This window comes from Habropoda laboriosa, unplaced genomic scaffold (genome assembly GCF_001263275.1).
Source record: "Habropoda laboriosa isolate 0110345459 unplaced genomic scaffold, ASM126327v1 scaffold80, whole genome shotgun sequence".
NCBI lineage: Eukaryota > Metazoa > Arthropoda > Insecta > Hymenoptera > Apidae > Habropoda > Habropoda laboriosa.
Window position 1 is genome coordinate 470,860 of NW_017100193.1, and position 19,315 is coordinate 490,174.

The 19,315-nt window shown below is 50.4% G+C and overlaps 2 protein-coding genes across 2 annotated transcripts in view; one reads left to right on the plus strand and one right to left on the minus strand.

Annotated features, from left to right (window-relative positions):
- LOC108570136 overlaps positions 1-19,315 on the minus strand; it is a 53,729-nt gene that overhangs the window by 23,198 nt on the left and 11,216 nt on the right. Inside the window, exons 3-8 of the mRNA XM_017931926.1 lie at positions 13,461-13,508; positions 7,532-7,914; positions 6,527-6,553; positions 6,143-6,314; positions 5,833-6,031; positions 5,531-5,726 (exon numbers count right to left, since the gene is read on the minus strand). Of these exons, the coding sequence (XP_017787415.1) occupies positions 5,531-5,726; positions 5,833-6,031; positions 6,143-6,314; positions 6,527-6,553; positions 7,532-7,914; positions 13,461-13,508 (1,025 nt within the window). The remainder of the gene's footprint in view (positions 1-5,530; positions 5,727-5,832; positions 6,032-6,142; positions 6,315-6,526; positions 6,554-7,531; positions 7,915-13,460; positions 13,509-19,315) is intronic.
- LOC108570208 lies at positions 1,057-5,173 on the plus strand. Its single transcript, XM_017932011.1, has 7 exons — positions 1,057-1,296; positions 2,122-2,227; positions 2,826-3,040; positions 3,834-3,933; positions 4,010-4,221; positions 4,339-4,731; positions 4,796-5,173. The coding sequence occupies exons 1-7, from the start codon at positions 1,057-1,059 to the stop codon at positions 5,171-5,173; spliced, it is 1,644 nt and encodes a 547-aa protein (XP_017787500.1).

Below are 19,315 nucleotides of genomic sequence, written 5' to 3' on the forward strand. Positions count from 1 at the left end.
ATGTAATTAATTCACGGCGTGGCCGGTGACCTGTTTGGCCGGTCGATTACGCGAGCTCGACAAGTCCTCCGTGGCACTTCCGATCGGCTATCGATCTCGAAGGATGCTGTCCGCCACCGCTAATAGTTGGCGAAAAGTTGCCAACTTTAGCAATATTCGGAAATCGAACTTTTCACCATTTCCACGTCAAACAACAAACTCTCCTCCACTCCTCTCTCCTCCCCTGTGGAATTTTCCACGAGGATCGGGAAGGAAAAAAAGCGCAGGGAATGTTGCGTTGCGAAACGTGATAAAAAAAAAAATCGGAGCAAACATCGCGAGAGCTGTCCCAGTATGTGTACGTTGATCGTACCGCGCATCCCGCACGCAGCGCGGATCGGTAGGATGTCCGAGAGGCTGGAAGGCGAGTAGAAGAGAGAGAAAAAGGTGAACCAAAGCGGGTAGGAGGTGTGCAGCACACCTCTTACGAGTTTACGAGGCCTACGTCGGCCAGAACGAGCGGACAGTTACCTTTCTGTTTCGAGACCGCGAGGATCTACACCTCCCTCTATCGCGACGAATACATCAGTGGATCGCCTCTCGGCGAGTCGTTTCCCCGCTTTCCCGTTTTCGCCGTTTCCGTGTTTCGCGACAAGATAAAACGCGCGCACTCCTTATTCTCGCCGGCCTATCTCTCACGCAGCCCGGATATCGGAACAACTTCCGCGCTTTTAATTAAACGATACCCGATTGTTTCAACTCTCTGGACCGCTCGAAAAATTCTCGTTCGTTCCGTGGCTCGGACAATCGCGCTCTCCGTAATTTCAACACTGCTCGCGTGATTGTTGCGCGTAACCCACGATTTTACAATCTACCCGAGGAAACGCCGATTTTTATCGTTCCACCGCTGTGATTCATATTCTACAAAGAAACTGCCAGTCTACACTGCCAAGTAAGTCTACACTTCCTGATTCGAACGTTCCAAGAGACAAGTATATCAACGGATTTTTTCATTCTTTTCTTTCAGACCGTTCGAGGAGGCGGCGAAGAAAGGCTAGTCACCCTGCGAACAAAATCATGATAATTCACCTGATCTACGGTTTCTCCGTGTGGACCACGGTCCAGGCTATTTCCACAGCATGGAGGCCAGCGTTTTCGAACCCTTCGACGAGTATTCTGCAACAAGACGGCCCTATCTACGGAAACCCCGCGCAGTCTCTCTACGACATCGACAGTTCGTCCATTTTGGCGCAACAGGAGCAACAGGACAGATGCACCATGTACAAGATCGCCATGACTCAACAGCTGTACTTCGAGGTGAGAGAAATTGTCGATGCACTTCCTGCACTAACCGACACGGAATTCCGTTGCTCGCGTGCTACGTCGGACGTTTTGCACTCGCTCGAGAGAGTCGTACGCGAGCAAAATGACACGACTCCGTGGCAACGAACGTAGGAGAAAACGGTAACTTCCTCTTCGACCGACTTCGCGAGTCAAGGTTAAAAATCTGTCCAGCTAAAGGGGAGCGGTATCGAGGCACGACCGCTGTTTTATTTATCGAGCACGATAATCGAAGAACGCGATCCACGTTCGAGTGCATCGAGCTGTCGCGTAAATCGAACATTGTTCCCCGTCGCGAGCGATTAATTCACCGGGCCGTTTATCGGGCATTTATGCCCGGCAGAGATTGAGGGAAAATCGAGACGAGTCGATTATTGCACAATGCGGGCGCGTAACCACCGTGTAGGAAATTACGGCAAAGACCTTGTTATAGGGAAATGCTGAAATCTCGAGAGCGTCGCCTTAACAGCTCCGTGAAACTCGCCTCGCGGTTACGCAACGCGGAATCGATTAGACTGTTTCATTTCTTGCGTGCAAGAACCAGTACACGCGTCGTCTTTCATGCTAGCGCCTAGACTTACGCGGAAATTCAAGAATAAACTAGCTTCTTCCTGTCTCTTCGTAACCAACACAAACACGCGATTGACAACTTCGAGAACCGAAAAGTTTCAGCAATCTTACGAATTCTCCTACGATTGGGTGTATCCGTGAGTCTTTCTTCTACGTTCCATCGGCTGCACTACACTTATGCATATCGTGTACAACACCTACGTACAGTACGTTACCGGTTTCTTTCTACAGTACGTTCACTACAAAACGGATCTACCAGATATGAAGGAGTTCACCCTGTGCATGTGGACGAAATTCTACAACCACACCAACGATCATCCTTTATTTTCGTACGCAGGTGAGCTGGCCAACCTGGTTTCTTTTTCCTTTCACCTCTTCTTTTTATTTTTACCCTGCGAAGCGAACGGCGCGCGAGAAAGCGAAAGTCCCGCCCGCCTCTGGTCGGGCTTTTCGAGCAAAGTGAATCTCAGCCGCGTCGAAAACACGCTCGCTTCCTCCCTTCGCTAACGAACTCCGATCCTCGGGAGCAATCGGCATTGTCTCAACCACCTACCGAACCGTCTTCGAATACTTATATATCTACTTAGTCGTTCGCTCGGAATACCCCAAGGATCGCGTAACCGTTCAAACTCGAATTCCGGCGAGACATTGGTGCTTTCGCAAACCGGAGCTCGAGGGGAACGTTCTCGCGAATCGCGCGTAAATACGCTCTAACGGTGACGCAATCGTCTGGAACGTCCGCTCTTCAGCCTTCCTCCTTTCCTCTAACTAGAATAATCCGCTTAATAGAGTGCTGACGATCAAATTCTTGCCGGTTGAGAAAGAGCTCGCGAGCGAATATCTCGCCCGGAGCGATACGCGATTTATTTTTCCTTCCGCGTTTCCTCGGTTTCTCCGCGCACTCGTGAATGTAACACGGTGAATGTATTCGATAGTTGGGGACCAACCACGGGGACTTCTCTCCTGGGTAGCCAATACCCCGAGAAGCTCCTACTACATGATGAACATCGACGGGCACAACCTGTACAGATTGAATTATCCGCTGCGATTGAACAAGTGGTATCACTCCTGCCAAAGTTGGAGCGGCCGTACCGGGGAGTGGCAGATCTGGGTCAACGACGAGCGTGTAGGTCGCGGGTTCAACAACAGGGTGAGCGTGCTCTCTTCACTGAAAATCCGCGAAAATTCCACGTAAATTCGACGTAAAGGAACGTTCTCTCTGAATTCTAACGCTTCACAATCTGCATGCACATGTGTATATATATATATATATATATACACACACATAGGTGGCGTAAATGCGCTTTCTCGGTGGCCGTTACAAGTACAGGCCACGCGTCGCCTGGATAACCGAGCAATGCCACGGTCCCCGGTCGCGTTTATCGCTTTTCGCGTCGCGTTCTCGAAAGTCGGTACACCGTGACGCCAAAGTCGAGTAGAAAGCGATCTTCTCGATGTACAGGTGTCCGGTTCGAGGCCGATTCCACGCTTCAGCCATTTCTCCGCGGAGATCCGAACGATTCTCTTGCGTAACGTCGCTCCGCTCCGCGTGCCCGCGGTGCAAGTCGTGCGGGGAATTCTTCCGAGAGATCAGTTGTGTTGTTTCCAGAACTTTCGGCGCGACATCGTGCGTCGAATGAAGTATTCCACGTCGCGAAAGTACCCGCCTGCATTTCGAACCCGGGCCAGGGAACGCACGGTGAAAGGAATTTTACGCGGTGATCGCAATCTCACAATCGTACTTCCCCCTGCCGGAAACTTCTCGATCCGTAATACAAACGCGAGGCTACACGATATCTCTCGCGGGACATTTGTCGCATTTCGGAATAAAATTAAGACGAGCAGTGGGGCAGGGGAGAGGCGCGACGTAACGTGCAATTAACAGAGCCTGCAGCTAATCCGGCCTGACCCTAATTTGCTCGCGTTTGCTTTCGTCTCGTTAGCTGGTCGGGCACGTGATCAAAGGGGGTGGAATCGCCATCACGGGGCAGGAACAGCGGCAGCTCGGGGGAGGTTTCCTGGAAGGCGAGGGTGCACCTCCAGGTAACAAAGTTACAATCATCTAATTCGATTTGTCCATTTTGCAAAGAGAAAACCCAACGAGTACTGTTCCTCTCAGGATCCGGTGGTCTACTGGGAGAAGTGACTATGGTGCAGCTCTACGGGATAGGTTTGACTGCAGGAAAGGCGCACAAGGACCATAAACATCACCATGCTCATCATTACGAACACGACACGAGCAACAACACGCCTAGACCTACGCGTCCTCCAGTTACCGGCCCACCCCTGCCGCAGCATCCCTACTTGACAGGAGGACAAATAAATCGTGGGGTACTGTTCAAGTTGAATACAAAATGTCCGAATATACTCCGAGTATACGTGCAACTGACGGATAGGCGAATGTAAAAGTAAAATGTGAACGGAGATGCTGACACTGTGGAATTTCAGGTAAAAATCAATCCTGGATCGCCGGTGCAGATCATCCAGAGCGGAGTCACCCTCAGGCACCCTGCAGTGATTCCTCGCAACCCACCCCCTCAGCCGTACCCCCCAGCGAATTCCAATTCCGTCACTGCGACCACCTTTCCACTGCAATCCAGCCAGTTCTTCGGTAACTTGCAGCCCACCGTTGCTTTGCCCTCGGCGAACAGAATTTCTGGCGCAGGAGTGAACTTGGCGGACAGTCCGTACCACAATCTCTTTAAGAGGGAGAAAAATTCGGCGAGCGGTGAGATTGAGAGCGAGGAGGAGCTAGACACGAGTCTCGAGGAGACGAGCACGGAGAAATCCACTACGAAAAAGAGAGATGCCGACGCTGAGATGGAACGTTCCGACGGAAAGGTAAGAGAATCTAGACCTTTAGATTGGAAATAAATCGAACTTCTTCGAACGCGTGAATTTTCAGGTAACGTTCATACCGAAGGAAGAATCGGAAGATGCGGACGAGAAGAAGGTGAATAAACGAGACTCGGAGAAGAAGAAGAGAGGACTGGTACAATTGGGCGACGGACTAATCGTAGACGACGGATACATATCTCAAGGATTGGACAACGATTACTTCACCGGTCTAACCAATTTTGGCCTACAGTTGCCCAAGTACGAGAACAAGAACGACGAGAGGGAGCCAGCCGAGGCGGAGGTCAGGATGATCATGGATATATGCGACGGTTGCACGGAAGAACCATTTTCAAAGGCTTTGATCATGGCCTGGAGATCGGTTCCTAAGAAACTATACTCCGGCGCTATGCACCTTCCAGCCATGCAAGTCTGCAAGGCGTTCTGAGCCTCGGCGTCGTCATCGACCGCGTCGCTTGGGCCACAGAGATTTATGGTTATCGCGCGGCCTCGGCAGTCGACCGCTATCGCTGACACAGGATCTCTCACCTACGTGCCGTGAACCCGAGGCCAGCGGATCTTGAACGCGTTAGCTCGATTACGCGATTAGAACGGACGGATATCGATTACAGTCCGAGACATATTTATTATTTAGAGTAGCTACGCGTACCATAGACGTTAAGTTTCTACACTTGTTTGTAAGCGGCAGTATTATAAGTATATGTATATTGTATCATACATGTTTATCCGGAGAAAATGCGTCAACGAAGAGCGGGCAATAAATCGACCTTTGGCAGTATGTTACCTTGCTCTTGTGGATGTGTTGATGCTGGTACTCGCTGTCGAACTCTGGCTCGCTGAAGTAGCTCTGATCTTCCCAGTGCGGAGGTAGCCCCGTTCCGCCTCCGGGTATCCCCAATGGTCCTGGCATCCCCGTGACACCGTCACTGCTCTCGAATAGTCGCAAGACGCTGCGGTCTCGGATGTCTCTCAGATGGGATCTGAGGCAATATACCGAAGATACCGAATGATCGTTAATATCGAGAGAATTCGTAAGGGAAGTTTTTTTTTTGGCGCCGCGAGAGGTTCTCGAGAAGATTGGGATACCTGAGATCTTCGAGTTCGTAGAACATGTCCTTGTTGCTATCGTGTATGTAAACCTTGACGAGAGGACTGTCTAGATATTCCATAGTGAGTTGCTTGGGAAAGCTTCGGACAAAGAGAGCCTTGACGGTGTCTATGCTAGTGATTTCGTTCGGTAGGAGCGCCCGCTTCGTCTCGTTCCTATACTGCAGGAACACTAGACCTAAGGAATCGTCCACAGAAACGCATCGTTTCGTCAGGAATGTCCGACAAGGGCATCGAGCAGCGAGGCAGCAACAAGACGCTCCTAATTCTATTGCGGGTCGTGAGTTACCTAGTGGTCGCTCCAAAGTTTTGCTGGGGGTCCGTACGACGGGGAGGCTGCTTCTTTGTTTGCCACCCCGTCGAAATCCGGTGCTCGATGTCTCCACCTCGGACATGATGCCCGGGTCGTCATCGAACAACATCGTTGAAGAGGGAGGTGGGTAGCCCCGCGGAAGAGGCGACTGCAACAACCAAACGTTCCATAGTCATTTCCCCAGTTCTATCTATGTCTCCCCTACTCCTACGTGTGTCGGAAATCGAATTTCTCTATTTTTGTTTTTCTTTCGTCCAATACCAAAAGTACAAAAAAGAGGCGAGAAACGAATGCCACGCATGCTTAGACACCGAAAGAAGGAAAAAGAAGAAGAGAGAGAAAAAAAAATGAAAGAATTACCTTTCTCTGGCGAGACTTGGTCCCCATCTGTTAGCGGCGGCAGGTACACGGAAACACACACACACAAGTAAACCAGTTAGACGTGTATATGCATGGAGAGCAGAGAAAGGGGTTTGCTGGAAATGTACTTTGAAAAGGTAAGAGCGAAACAATGCGATCGCGAACGATCGATCCGGCATAGTCGACTACGGTGGTCGTCGGTTGGATTCGAGGTAGGCTGGTTGGCTGCTCCTGCAAAAATCTCCCACGATCGCCAACTTCTCTATCCCCCTCTTTCCATTTCTATATACTTTTCTTTTCATCGCTGCGGTGCCCCTCTCGTACAGACATTTAACGAGACATTTAAAGATTTCGAGTCGTCGACATGTGGACAAGTGGCAAAGGAGCAAAGGCGAGAATAATGATAAAAATCGTGGAAGGATAAAAACGAGCAGGAAGGTGTGACGACACGAGTTGTTTAATGCCACGTGTATACGCCACCAAGCTGGGTATATACACACGGACGCGCAGAGGCTAGAAACGAGGACGGCGTAGGTGGACGCGGCTTAATTAACCTCTTCCCTTCGTTACACCCGGTTCGGTTCTTGACCTCTTCAATGGTATGTCCGTTAAAGTCGCTGGACGCTTCGACCGAGATCGTTCTTCCTTACGTAATCGGGCAGAGCAGTATACCGCCAAATCGAGTGGCAAAGAAAGAAGAACGAGCACGATCGAACTTTTCGATCGAGACTCGACTTCACTTTTATATCCATCACCTGCTGGAAAGTGTTCCCGGTTTTTGATAGCCTCTGCGGTCCGGCGGTAAAACGGGGAGAAGATAAAAAACGGAGTATAAAAACAGAGTGAGAGAGAAACGGTCATTCTCGACAGGACTCGAAAACAGTGAGTGTATGCGTGTACATAACGAGAGAACAGGATTAAACGGTGACAAGAGTGAATATATATATATGTGTATATATACGTATAATAGATATGTATTTACATGTTGCGGGAGCAAAGATTCACCTCGAGATCCATGGTGGTGTGTCGCGTGGGCGGCGTACCGTACTGGCCGTGTGGCGGCGGCAGATGATGGGGATGAAGGGGGTGTAGCTGCTGGGCCGCGTTGAACTGCTGATGATGCAGGGACGGCTGGTGATCGCCGCCGAGGGTGTGCCTCCTCGGCTCGTCCCTCGACCGGCCGCCGCCCCCTCCACCGCTCCTGCCACCCGAGCCGCCCCCCAAGCTTCCGCTTCCGCCACCTCCACCAACCCCCAGCACGCTTCCGCCTCCGCCGCCGCCACCTCCTCCACCGCCGACGACGCTACCCACGCCGCCGCCACCGCCGCCTCTCCTCCCGCTCGGTACCTCGTTCGAGCCTGCCTCACCCTCCCCCCTGCCGGACCCACCTGCAACAACCAGACAAATACACCCTTTAGTCACTCTCTCTTCTCGCTTCCACCCCATCTTCTTCTTCTTCTTCTTCTTCGTCGTCGTCGTCGTCGTCTCCTTTCGGATTAGTCGTCAGAGGTCTACCTCAGCAGCTACTTTTCAACGATGATGGGATTTTCCCGAGGATAGAGCCAGCCAGGAAACCATTAACATGCTAACGGTCGAAACTCAAGAGTACAAGAGGGATATAGGAATGGCCAAGGTCTATGTCAAGGTATTACGAGAAACGGTTGATTCATCGAGTTAGGATTTGGTGTGGTGTTGTTGTTGTCGAAAGGAAGTACGGTTCGATTGTTGCATGACTACTAACGTAATACAGTTGAACGTAAAGGAAACGCTACCTAATTTCTTCTTCTTTCTTCCAACGCTGGTTACTGGAGATCCATGAATTAAACGGATATACAGGTTGGCCTACTTGGCAAGAGAGCCACGGTAGCGGCCGGAAATAGTCACAGGAGACACGTGTTCGTCGCTCCCTCGAAGGAGGAGGACCATCGATCGCGAGATTTACGCGGTATTCCTCGAAAGGACAAGCAACTATCCCCGATGTAGCGTAATCTATTCGCTCGCGATTCCGATGGCACGCGACTCCGTCGAGGAAGCTGAGCAGCGGCAAGCTGCTGGCGCGTTTAACGGGAAAGTGGGTCGCTGCACGGTTGCCCGTCCGTTGACGGGCCAATTAACGACGAGCCTCGCGAATTCCGTGATGGAAACGACCGATAATATCAACCGTCGAGTCTCTTCGCCTCTACTCCTTCGCTAGTCTATCAATCGCGAAATTGAAACGTCATTCGTCGGCTTATCTTCGAAGACGCGCCCCAATGAAATCCATTACCGGCAAAAGGCGAACGAAATTTTATAACCGTTAAAAGCACCGAGACGCGTCTCTTCCTACCTCTCTCTCTTCCTCCCTTTCGTCCTCTCTATCGGTTGTACAACGGCGAAATTAAACGCGAAGATCGATCCCGGTGTCCCCTCGAGCCGCCAGAAATTGATTTTCCCGGGCTGGCCCTCGCTCACCCTCGAAATCACAGAACGAAAGCGCTCGTTACAGTGAACGACAAAAAAAAAAAAAAAAAAAAAAAAAAAAAAAAAAAGAAGAAAAAAATAACAAAGGCCACATGCGACGATTCTATAAAACTCGAAGCGTTGCGCGCGGCGATACGAACAGCACTGCCGACCACGATCCTCGAACGCGTTTATTTTCAGAATAGCGGCGTACATGCTCGAGCTAACCGACGAATCAACGAAACCCTGCCCGCCTCTCCCACGAGAAATCTAATCTAACGCTTGGATACTCGATAATTCGTCACCGCAGATAAGCTCCACAAATACCTCCTTCAAGATAGGTGCCGTTCACGACTACGTTCTAACCAATCGATCCATCACGATGAGGTGAAATCGTTTATTGGAAAAAAAAAAACACGGAAAAATTCACAAGATTTAAATATCGATAGGATAGTTTTCTTTGCATTCACCTTACTCGAGATGCGTAAAAATTCTCTGTGAAATTTCCACGAAAACTGCTAATTTTTCTCACGGGACTTAACGCGTTAATCGGACGCCGGAAATTGGAGCACGCAACGAGGCCACCGGATAAATTCGTTCCACCTATATATTTACAAGTTCAACGTTCCCTTTCGGCTAGACGGTCACCCACGCGAAAATAGTACCTCCAAAAATACTATGCAACCAGAACGAGAGAGAGAGAGAGAAAATGTACCGCGTAAGAGAGGGATGGAACTACGAGGAAAGTATCGACTCTCGAAGATCGATCGTACTCGATCGGACGCGACCACCGACGATCCTGCGCGATTAGAATTACATTACGCGTGTGCTCCGATCGATTTCAATTACCGCGACGGACATGAGACACGAAGCTGTCCACTTTGGTTCCTTGACCTCGCTGCTGCGTGCAACTGTTGCTCGCGGTGTTACACGAGAGAGCCTCCAAGAAACGTATAGCTTGTTACGCGTCGACGAGTAGCGAGCATGCGGGTGCCAGGCGCCATCGAGAAACGAACAACTTCTGACATTGAAAAAATCGGGGATTTTTTCCGCTACCGGTTAACATACGGTCTACCCTCCGCTTCTATACGATTCGTACACGTATAGCATTCCGTCAAAATTTTACGATCGCTGTAAAAGAATAACACTTCGAAATAGAAGGGGTCAGCGTCTGACACCGTGTAATCAGTCTGTGAGGCCAACGGACAATAATTTCTCGGCGAACTCCGCAGGCCGTTTATCGATTATCGTCGGCCAAAAATAGTCCTCTCTCGCTCTTACTCTCTCTCTCTCACTCTCTGCTCTCTAGAAGCGCCGTGAGAAAAATCTGCGACGAAAAAGTAGCCAGCGAAGAGGAGAATCGTAAGGGATCCATGGCCTTGGGATGCACGATTCGTTCGAACGAGAGAGAAGGTTCAGCGAACCGACGCGGCGGCGCGGCTACGACGCGCGTTAATTAACCGTAATTGTTCGAGGCAGTAACGGGACCGTTGTACGGGGGCACGTTCGGGTCCCATAGGAAGAAACGGCGCTTTCGAAAAGCTTCTCCATCGATTCACGATTGTTCCCCGCGGGAAAGAAAAGAGCACGGAGACAGATGGAGAAGGTACGGAGAAAAAAAGGGGTCTGGGTTATAGGGCGGTATATACATTCACCGTTCTATGTTCCCTTAATTTCACCCTCTCTCGAGTAGCAGACGCGAGTAGAATACGCCTGCGTGTGCAAGTGTGCACGCGTCGGTCTGCGTGTCCGTGAATCGAGCGCGTGCCGGCAGAAAAAAAATCTATATCGCTTTTCGAGCCTCCCGGAGAGGAAACATCCGCGGCACGTGCTCCACTACACTGTCGTCCACGTGTCCCCTGCACCCCTGCATCACTCTTTACACACTCTCGAGAGACTATCGAGATCTCTGCTCGAGCGGTACGAGAGGAAGAATCCTAGACGATTTTTTTTCAGGCGATTCGTCGCGAGACGAATACAAGCTTGGCTTACTTACCGGGGTCCGACGATAGAATCTAACTCTTTCCGCTGCCGGATCAAATGCCCACTTACTTACATTTCGTACGGTAGGTATAGTAGAGATGCGCGAGACGGAAATCGAGAACACTTTTCACGATCGCGCGTGCACTACTGCCGGTAGACGGCCGTGAGTAGGAAAATCGAGCCGAAAGGAAGCATCGACACCACCGCCGCCACCACCGCCACCGCCGCTTTTATAATCAATATTAGTTGACGGAGGATCCGCCGAGCGTCGCCGTTCGACGCCGCGAGAAAGACAGAGAACGCAATTCACCGATCCATTCTGTCTCGTGCAAAGAGAGAAAGAGAGAGAGTGACGCCGCGACGTAAATAAATTTCTCCAGGACGATCGCCGAGATTTTGCAAAGTAGAGAGGAATCTGGAGATATTCTACACACTTACTTCTTTCTCAGCGAAGGTTTTCGTTAGAGGGGAAGACTGGAAACGCACCTCCAGAATTGTCTCCTCCTGTCTGCATCCCGACGTCCTTCCTTTGCACCGAGAACACCGCGAAACATTCTTAGAAACCGCGTCATGTTACCGCGACAATGTACTCCACGTCCAAGTGCATCGTCCGGGAAGTGAAAACCGTGGAGTCGAGCGTCGCGAGAGAAGCTTGGACGTACGGAGGTTCGGCGTGTTCGATGCAACGAAAGAACGTACGCGAGAGATTCGAGACGAGGGTTGAATGAAGTAACGTGGTTGGATCGCGTAGAGCGCGTTTTTCGTCCGTAAACTGGCGGCAGGGTGTGGCGAGGGAGCGTTTTAAAAGATTGGCACGCGATTCGCTTCGACCGGCGTCCACCGGCGGCGAGGGCGCCTACGACGACCACCGCGACGCCCTCGACGCCTCGCGTCGCGCCATCTCGTCGGCGACGATCGCCACGCCTCCAGTCGGCACGTTATAACCGTCGACACCGACCGAGAGAACTCGATTTTATCAATCGAGTTTTTACATGCTCGTTGCTCGAAACGAGATACCTACTATATATATAGAGAGAGAGAGAGAGAGAAAGAGAAAGAAAAACAATTCAATTCCCAACTCTTTTTTTTTTGTTTGTTTTTTTAAGGGTTTCATGTTTGGGTAAAAGAATTTAATCCCACGAGTGTGCGGGATTGAGAGAACCAGTTATTCTGCAATTTAATTCTTCTGTTTTTTGCGAGCGCAAACGTGATGTAGAACGTGAAAAAGAAAGAAGGATTTTTCAACGAGTAAATTATCGTGTTCTCTAACTTAACCTCGATTAAGGAGAAAGGAAATCTGAAGGGAGAAGGAAAAATCGGATTACATCTGTCGTGATTGTCGCGTGACGGAGTGTTGAAACAGGATCCGGAATGGTTTACAGAGGATCGATTACGTATTTACGGGATGATAAGCCCTTTCGCAAATGCCAACTCGGTAAACTGTTAAAAGTTCATCTTGTATAAAAACGCAGGCAGTCGGTTCTCTCGGAATCGACGACCGAGTTAAATTCTTCCCGTTTCAGTGGGGAAACTTTAGCAAAAGTTCTCGGAGGAACTGCGACGTGGAAAGATAGCGCTGTGGAGCGTTAATGGAAACGACGCTTTAAATCGTTTCCCCGGGTAGAAAGGGCTGCTTTATGTACCCAGTTAATCCCGCTTCCGGCGTCTTTGCCGCGAAACTTCCGGTCAGGAGTAATCGAGCGCGATGCACGCAGCGGCGCGCGCTCAAACACCAGCTGGCAAGTTCAAACAGGAACAAAGGAGGCGGGAGAGGGAAGAAGCTTCGTCTGGCTCGCATCGAAATCCGCTTCTCGGAATTAAGGCCGTTCGATTCGATTATTGGATCGCCCTGTCGTTGCGGTCGCTCCAATTGGACACGCATCCCGCCTCCGATGTCCGATAAAAGAATTTTCGGAATATTATTAACCGTCCACCGGACTCGTATCTGCTTCGGAATTATTTCAATCGGTACTTTGTACCTTTCAAAGGTTGCAGAACGGTAGAAAGGAATTGGGAGAACCATATTTCACCTGTTTTTACCTTTCTCCGTTTCTTCATGCTCGATCAACGGTGCACAAAATTGTCGTCGAACGTTTGATCGTCTTATAGCGCAGGCTAATAAGCGAGTAGAGTCTTTAACGTTTAGGCGGAACTCGAGTGGCAGTACACGGAAGAAAGGAAAAGCGTCTCTCGGAGAAGAAGAGTAGCGGCCTGCCGGGCCCGGGGCGAAGTTAACGAGAAGGAAGGAAGGGCGGTCGACGTATCGCTTTCACGCGTCGAGGAGCAGCCGGAAGGGAGAGCAGGCCGTCGCTGAAACTCGAACCGAGGAAACCCGACAGACGCTTCTCGCCGATTCCAGGGGTTAACGTTAAGCTCGTAACGCGCACGGCCCAAAAATCTCCTCTAATCTGTCCGCGAGAGGATCGACGTGAATTTTCCTCCCCCCACCCTCCCTCTTCTTTTCCTTCGACGAACACGACAAGGGAGAAGAAACGAGAGGAGAGTGACTCACCGGTGTCGTTGGACTGTCGACCCTTGCCATCCGAATTCCACTCTTCCTCTGCAACAAGAAAAGGGATACCAGTCTATTAGCATCAGAGAGAGAGAGAGAGAGAGAGAGAGGGAGAGAGTGGTTTCGATGCGGAGTCTGATACGATATAATTTAATTGGACAGCTTTGCGAAACTTTCGAAATGGACGGAAGATACGACAGACTCTTAATCCCTTAATTATTTCTCCTTCGATCGCTGTAACGAGCTACGGAAATTGTACGCCGACACACTCGAGAAAGGAACGTGGGGTAAGTACATATATGGGGCGCGGGATGCATATTTCAGGACCGCTCCTGCTCCTGTTCCTGCAGCGAGTGTAAATTTATAAGGATCCCTCTACCACGTAGTCCACATTCTTAGCCACGCGGGAGGTATGAATTTAAATTCTCACCCTGTCGACCCATTTTCTCTCTACACCAAGCACAAACCCCCTACCACCATCCTCGACCGCTAATTCCGCGAAACGAACTCGTTTTCAGTCGAGAGATGATGATATATCCGCGAGTCGTCGTCTCCTAACTCTCTGCTCGGGGAAATAACGCGATTCGAGAAAATCGACCGTGTCCAGAGAGATAGAGAGAGAGAGGGAGAGCCGGGAAAATTTCCATGACAAACATCAACTTCTGCCAGATCTAAAAGTCAAAAGGCGTCCCTGTGTATTTACAAAACGAAGGAGAAGCGTGGCTCGAGGCTACACAGGCTTTTCCCTGCCCTCCCTCCTCCTTTCAACCCTTCTCTCTCTCGCCCCTTGTAACCTCGTTTGCGATACTCTCGCCTAAACGGTCTCGTTTAGAACAGGAATAGAGGAACGTTGTTACGTGTCGACAAATAGCGCGATGTCCTCGAGCGAGTTGCTTTGATATCCAGGATTAAGGTGGCCCTAAGTTTGCACAAACTTCGCCAGTGTATTGTATGGATCGAGAATAAAGAGTTAAATCTCGTGATTCCCAAGCGAGAAAGAAAGTAACGCGAAGAACGCGAGATGATTTAAGAACGCACACAACGGTGAAGTTTGTATGGAAAAGTTGGTAAAAGTTCACGGCAGAATAATTCGACCGCGTAACAACGTGCTTTTGAAAAGAACAGTGGACTCCAAGCGAGAGAGAGAGAGATTAGACAATGAGGAGGAAGCGCAAGTTCTCGCGTTTTTGCCTTCGACTCAAGTCAGAAGCTGCAAAAAGCAAGCTTTCTCTTCCGTCCCATTCCCATAATGCGCCGTGAATTTAGACTGTTTTTCTTTCGCAAAGGGAGGAATAAATTGGGTAAAAAAGCCTGAGAATTTCCAGAAACCGCAATGGTTACCTGAAGTCTCGGAATCTGATCCAGGCGTGGGGCTAACGTCCACACTGTGTCTGGATCCTTGGCAACACTCGCTGCACTTGCTGCACATTTTGTCCTTCCGAGGCTTATCGTCGGTATCTTGATGTTTCCGCCACGACGTACCAATTAGATCGATTATCGACGTGCGGTTCCACCGCTCGTTCGATGTACAACACAGGAATCTCGAGGATCGATTAATAAACCCATTCGATTTCCTCGACCACCACCATAACCGTAATCGTAACCATAACCATAACCACCAGCACCGACGCACCACCCTTGAAACCCGGTCAGACTGATGGAAAAGGATTTTTATTCGTTCCAAGAGTTCCGTCACAGCGCTGCTACCCTCCGCAGACCACCTCTACCAACAACAGGGACGATATTCGATCGTTCGTCAACCCTTTGATTCTCGCACTAGTCAACGTCGAGCAAGTATTTTCACACATAGAGATTACAAACTCAACGTGATTTGCCTTCTGATCATTTTTTCGAGAAGACGATAGTTTCGGCAAGGTGAAAGGAACGAAGGAAGCCTGCGAACCGATTGTGAACCGTGAAGAGCCATAGCGTATAATTAATTGTCTCTTCTATAGCAATTCGTAGAAGGAAGCCATCTCTTCTCGATCACATCGCGCGCGTTCCATCTCGAAAAGGGCAAAGGCAAAGAGCCTCGGGTAGAGAAACTCATTGCTACATATACAATATCCCGAAATGCGTTTTCTGTCTGAGCGTAAGCATTAAAGCGTTTGCAGTAACGGGGCCGAGGCTTTTCGCGGAAGAAAATAATTAAAAGCGAAATAGAAAGGGGCGGGTTGTGGGTGACGGAGCGCGGATAAACGAAATGCAGAAATGGAAACGCTGTTACACAGACGTAACGGGATCCGTCGAGCGGCGAGAGACGTGAAATTAACCAGTAACCCGGTTCACCAGCGGAGAAACAACGAATCGACTGACCCCTCTCTTCCTCCCCAACTGTCGCGGAAATCGATCGTCGAATGCAACGATGGCAATTCGCAATTACGCGAGAGGCATTTCGCGGGGGCAGCTCGTGTGCACCCAGAGACTAATGGGGCTGGGTGACGTGTGGGTGGGTGGGTGGCGATGACGCGAGCGCGCCGTCCACCTCAAATTCGATGTATATAATTCGCCCAGTGGAATTCGCTCAGCTACGCGGCATTTCCATAAACGACCGACCGAAATTCGTCTTGGAACTGGGTTAAGCGCGTCGCTCATTCTACCTCCCACGTCCGTTGCCCCTTTAATCGCGATTATCATCGAGCCACGAGTAATTGCCCTGACCATGTTCGCCCTCGAACCCGCGGTACATCTTCTCCACGCGAGGGAAAAAAACTCATTTCTTTCCGCGGCAACTCGTGAAATCGCTCCGAGTTACCGCCGTTTTCACCACTCTCGCCGTCTACAAACTGTACGAACGTTTTTACGTATGTATCTCTCATGAATAACTTTCTCTTTGGAATAACTTGCAAATGAAATTTCCAAGGCTTTAAAGATTAACCCTTTCACGCGATACGGAAGTCATCAAGCGTGGAATCCTCTTCCTGGTAGCGTCGTTAGTCAATGGAATTTAAAGAACGAGGGAGATTCTTTACACCCGTGTACAGTGTAAAGGTTCCTAAAAGTTGCATAATTTTGGAATGTAACGAAGGATTAAGCCAATTACCGACTAATAACCTGCCGACTAATAACGATGAAAATGCTCGAACCGATCGATGTTCCATAACAGCGAGAGGACGGTAATTAACCAGCCGGAATTAACCAGCGCGGTATTATTCGGTGGTTTAGCGTTACGCGAGATCGCGAAAGGCTCCGATTACCCGGGCAACGGCGAAGAATATACCGACCGAGGGAGTTGTGGACAGTATCAATCCTATACTTTGCGGCTTGCGTGCGGCCATGCGTTCGTGATAGCGTGCGTGCATACATGCATGAAAATACGACTGGTGACGCAATCGGAGCTGTAAGGCTACGAGGTTCCGCTATTCTTCCGGCTCTCGCGGGCAACGGAAACATCCTTTTTGAACGGACAAATTGACAAGCGTGTCGTTTAATTCCACGCAACGGTGATTTCTCCAAGTGGTACAAGGATGGTGAAGAAAATGTGGGATATAGAAAAGTAGGCAGTTTTGCAGCGGTAATTCCGACAAACTCCCGATATGGATGCGTAGGCAACGTTGGCGAGAGGGCGACACGAGACAAAACCAAGCCTTGCCAAGGGGTAAAAGGAAGAAAACGCGGTGGCGACGGTGGCAGCAGGAGGAGAACGAAATGGTACGGGACGGGACGGGACGGAAAAGAAGAGACGGTGAGAGCAAAATGAAACGAGACCACTCCGCTTACTGGCTGCCGTTCTTTCCCGTTCGCGACACGCTACGATTCTTTTTGTCCTCGCGACGCGCCGTGGCTCTTCACGGGCCTACGAGTAGTTTTGAAGAGATCGTTAACGCCGCTGAATGCACAAGACGAGCCGGGGGAAAACCAACAACCGGGAACAATTCGAGAACAAATGCCGATTCGATCTCTCCGAGTCTCCATCCTTCCTTCCTTCCTTCCTTCCTTCCTTTACGCCTCTTCTCGCGGAGGCCGTACCACCAAGACGGTGCAGCAACTTTGTCGATAATTCGCGAAAAAGCTTTCGTTCTACGCTCCCTTTGGCAACCGTGTCGATTGCGTCGACTCTTTTTATATCCAGACACCCTCCCTCCCTCTCGTTCTCCGCGGCGCGGCACGACGCGGCGGTACACCATCGAAAAGCGCCGCGTGTCTCGCCGTTTCCTTTTTCCACTTTCCACCACACGCGCTCTCCCCCATTTTTCCATATAAAATACCCCCGCGCCTCGAGGATAAAACGATCTCCGGCGGCAGACGACGACGACGACGACAGTAATTAACAAGCGCGTCGCTCGCTCGCGCTCTCCGATCGAAGGAAAAAAAAAAAAGAAAAAATCTTTTTCCAAGCGAACCGAACTTTTGGAGCGTGAAGGAACGTGCGAGGCAGACTCCCGTTCACCCGAATGCGCTTTCTACGGGTCAAGGACAATCACAACGCCCCGCGTCGCTCTCCCAGATCGAGAGTAAACGTTTATTTTTACGTGCAGGCCAATTTCTATATATATCGCCGTCTACCGAGTGATGTTTATGCGCGTTTACGTACAACCGATGGAAACCGTTGGAAAACGGTGGAAAGATGAGAACGACGCTTCTCGTTCCGTGGGCTTACTGGCCAAAGGACCAAAGGGTCAAGGACACCTCTCCGGAGTGTACCACAGCTAATCTGTGCGATACTGTACTCGAGTCGAAGGTGGGCAGAGGTGACGGCGGAAAAACCGCGAGGCGTAGTCGCGGATGGAAGCAACGTTCCTCTGCTTCGTTACATTTTCCACTCGTTTACGGTGTCCAAAAGTACGCGAAGCTTCCTATCGATTATCGGCGTGGAAAAGAGCGTGTCCAGGAATAATGTTGCTCCATGAACGAGCCACTGCACGATCGCGAAGTAACAGATCCGTCTCTCATCTCTTACGCAGCACCGATCGAAGCGCGACTCCGTGTATCGTAACGTGTATAGAGAATGAAAGAGAGCAGGTTCGAAACTCGCGGTATAGTCTGGTGTGGAACGCGAGCTCCCACACCGGCAACCCACTCGGCGTCCGCATGCACACTGACACCGACGCTCCCTACAAGCTTGCACCGCGAACCGTCTCCTCTCCTCTCCGCTCCATGGCGTTCCTTCCATGTTTCCCTCCTGCGTTGCACGCTGCGCGCCCTCCTCCACCCCCTCACGCTCTCTCTCTCTTCTCCTACTACGTCTCTTCGTTCCGTTCTCCACACAGTCTTCTTCTCCTTCCGGTACCCTTACTGCTTTGTCTCTCCCTCTCTTCTCCTCTCTCTTACTCTCTTCACATCTGCGTAGTTTCTCTCTATAGGCAATTGGTCAATTGCGTCGCGATTGAATCATCTTCGCGAGGTTAGAGGGTCAAAGCCAAGGGGAGACGAGCGTTTCGTGGCACCGAGAGAAATTTGAAGCTAAGCGGAAGAGGCTCGGGAGAATCCGTTTCCTGCTCTTGCGTTTCACGGATTACACAGTTCGAGGGAAGATCCTCCTATTCCGAAAGGATCCAGCGACGCGAACGGAAGGAACAATGCCAGACGAAGCGAGAAGTGGAAATTTCAACGGTATTTTATTTCGTTCTTTATCCGCGGCGATCACATTCTGGAAGGACCTCGGCGAACGGGGTCAAAGGACTGAAAAGAGCCGGCGAGGAGCTGGCGCGGATCCAACCTTCGATTCGGTATCTCGCCGCTGCGATTTCCACAGCGTTTCCAGGAAAACCCGCGGAAAATTAGCCAACGTTTCGAGAAACAAATGCTCGCTAATAAGCAGGAAAAGTACACGTTCGATCTCACGAAGATCGACCCTTCTCCACTTCAGGTCCACGTCTCGCGATGATCGCTGGAAATACTTCTCATCGTGATGG